Source organism: Otolemur garnettii, unplaced genomic scaffold (assembly GCF_000181295.1).
Source record: "Otolemur garnettii isolate 467f Iridium unplaced genomic scaffold, OtoGar3 scaffold00057, whole genome shotgun sequence".
NCBI classification, from domain to species: Eukaryota; Metazoa; Chordata; class Mammalia; order Primates; family Galagidae; genus Otolemur; species Otolemur garnettii.
In genome coordinates this window covers 8,173-10,319 of record NW_003852452.1, presented here as the reverse complement: position 1 = coordinate 10,319, position 2,147 = coordinate 8,173, and the positions used below count along the sequence as shown (strand labels likewise).

The following is a 2,147-nucleotide window of genomic DNA, read 5'->3' as shown; positions in this document are numbered from 1 at the left end:
TGCCCTTATAGATTTTATAAAGAGTAAAATATAAGGGTTTAAATTATAACTACAAAATTATAGGCAAAAATTAGCAATTGTCTATAAAGTTTATTTTATTTTAAAGACATGGCTATGTCATGCACGTGGAGGGCAGTGGTACTATTGTAGTTCACCAGTGTCTCAACTGATCCTTCCATCACAGCCTCCTCAGTACATGCTACCATGCCAGGCTTGTCTACAAAGTTTAGACGAAAGAACCAAGGGAATTATTCTCACTTTTTCCTGTCCCCATCTGCGGCTTTCTTTAGTACCTACCTCCTTCACTTAAAAAGATTCAATTATTTACAAATAATTTCTTAAGAAATTAGATCTTAAAGATTTTTTATTTTGAGACAGATTTTCACTATGTTGCCCTCAGTAGAGTGCCGTGGCATCATAGCTCACAGCAATCTCATGCTCTTGGGCTCAAGGAATTCTCTTGCTTAGCCTCCCAAGTAGCTGGGACTATAGGCACCCGCCACAATGCCTGGCTATTTTTTTGTTGCAGGTGTATGTGGCTGGAGCCATAACCACTGAGTTACAGCAATGAGCCAGATCTCAAAGACTTCACTGTTCCATCAAGTTGGCTATACATATACATGAACATTTCTTTGTCCTTTCAAAAAATTAACATATTCCCAATGAGGCAGATACGTCATACTAACTGTAAAGAACATTACACAATCAACATGTAATAACTTCACCAGAATTCTTAGATCCGACTATGGAGAGGAACCCTGAGTACAAGCACAGCTGCCAAATACCCTGAGGCTTGTCTTGGTGCAGGCCATACCCTCCAAGTTTTGCTATTTTTAATGGACGTTGAAATAAGAGACAGAAAATGCTGTCACATAGCAAATCACTGGGAGGGCCATGGCTGGAGACCTGAGTCGCTGCCCTGGCTCCAAGACATGTCCAGTGTGTTCTGCCAAATTCTCTCACGTACAACCCAGAGTTAATCTCAGTCTTGATTCACTACATCCACAGATGAATAACACTCAAGTAAAAACTTTAACGGCAAGGCACAAATACAAAGGGAAAGGACGTACTTCTTCTGAGACTACACACACATGAAATGAGATCCTTCTGTCAGCTGCGGCTGAGTGGATGGAACTGGTGATGCCGAGGACTCAGGCGATGGTGAAAGACTCTTCACTAAAACACATTGAGAAAATGTCAGAAGATAAAAATCCCAAAGACACATCTGAAGATGTAAATCTTGATGCTATGATCTCACAACCATGTGAGCATGTTTTGGGCAGGAAGTAATAACTATGTTTAGTTCTATTGTGATTGTAATTTTGGCGTATGATTATTCAGTGTGGTATGTCTCCTGAACCTGAACACTGCCTTAAAAATTCTATTTTTTTCTTTGAGGTTAATTCTCAGGTGTTTATCAGTGGGTTCTGCTGGATCTTTCCTAGCTGCATTCAGCAAAATGCCACAGATGATTTAAATGTGGGTTTGTGCACACTGCCTTGTAACGGAGGCAAAGAAAAGGCAGTGCTTCATATCTGTTATAAGGAAATATGGCTGAGACATTCCGGGAGAATGGTTTGCCCAGAATGCCACACTCTTCCAAAGAACTGTCCTGAGCAATTGAATTTCACTGTTCTTACCTGCCTGTAAAAAGGCAGCAATTAGGGAGAGTCTTACTTCAAACGGATTTTTGCTCATTGACTAGGAGAATCAAAGCTGGTAATCTGCATAAATGGTATGAGTCCTCCATGCCTACTTCCCAAAAATTATAAAGAAAGGAAAAAAAAAAAAGAGGCTATGTGAAGAATTAAAAAAATATGAGAGATCAGCAAAGAATATTTTAATCATTTAATAATAGTAGAAAAATGATTTTCTACTATTAAAAAAACAGCCAGATTTGAATTATGCAGTAGAGGCTGGAATATACACATCATTTCATACTTTAGATCAGGTGTCCTCGAAGTACAGCCTGCGGGCCACCTGCAGCCGGCCTAGGACATTTATCTGGCCTGCTGGGCGTTTTTGCCACTGCTGCCTGTCCTGCTTAACAGCTGACTTGTCCCGGGGCCCACAGTCTGGCCCTCCAACGGTCTGAGGGACGGTGAACTGGCCTCTGTTTAAAAAGTTTGAGGACTCCTACTTTATTT

General features: G+C 40.6%; 1 protein-coding gene across 1 annotated transcript in view; it reads right to left on the bottom strand.

Moving 5' to 3' along the window:
- Window positions 1–2,147, bottom strand: part of LOC100965309 (pleckstrin homology domain-containing family A member 5) — a gene marked incomplete at its 5' end in the record, with an annotated part of 14,344 nt that overhangs the window by 4,047 nt on the left and 8,150 nt on the right. Inside the window, one exon of the mRNA XM_012806752.2 lies at window positions 1,071–1,176. Within this exon, the coding sequence (XP_012662206.1) occupies window positions 1,082–1,176 (95 nt within the window). The remainder of the gene's footprint in view (window positions 1–1,070; window positions 1,177–2,147) is intronic.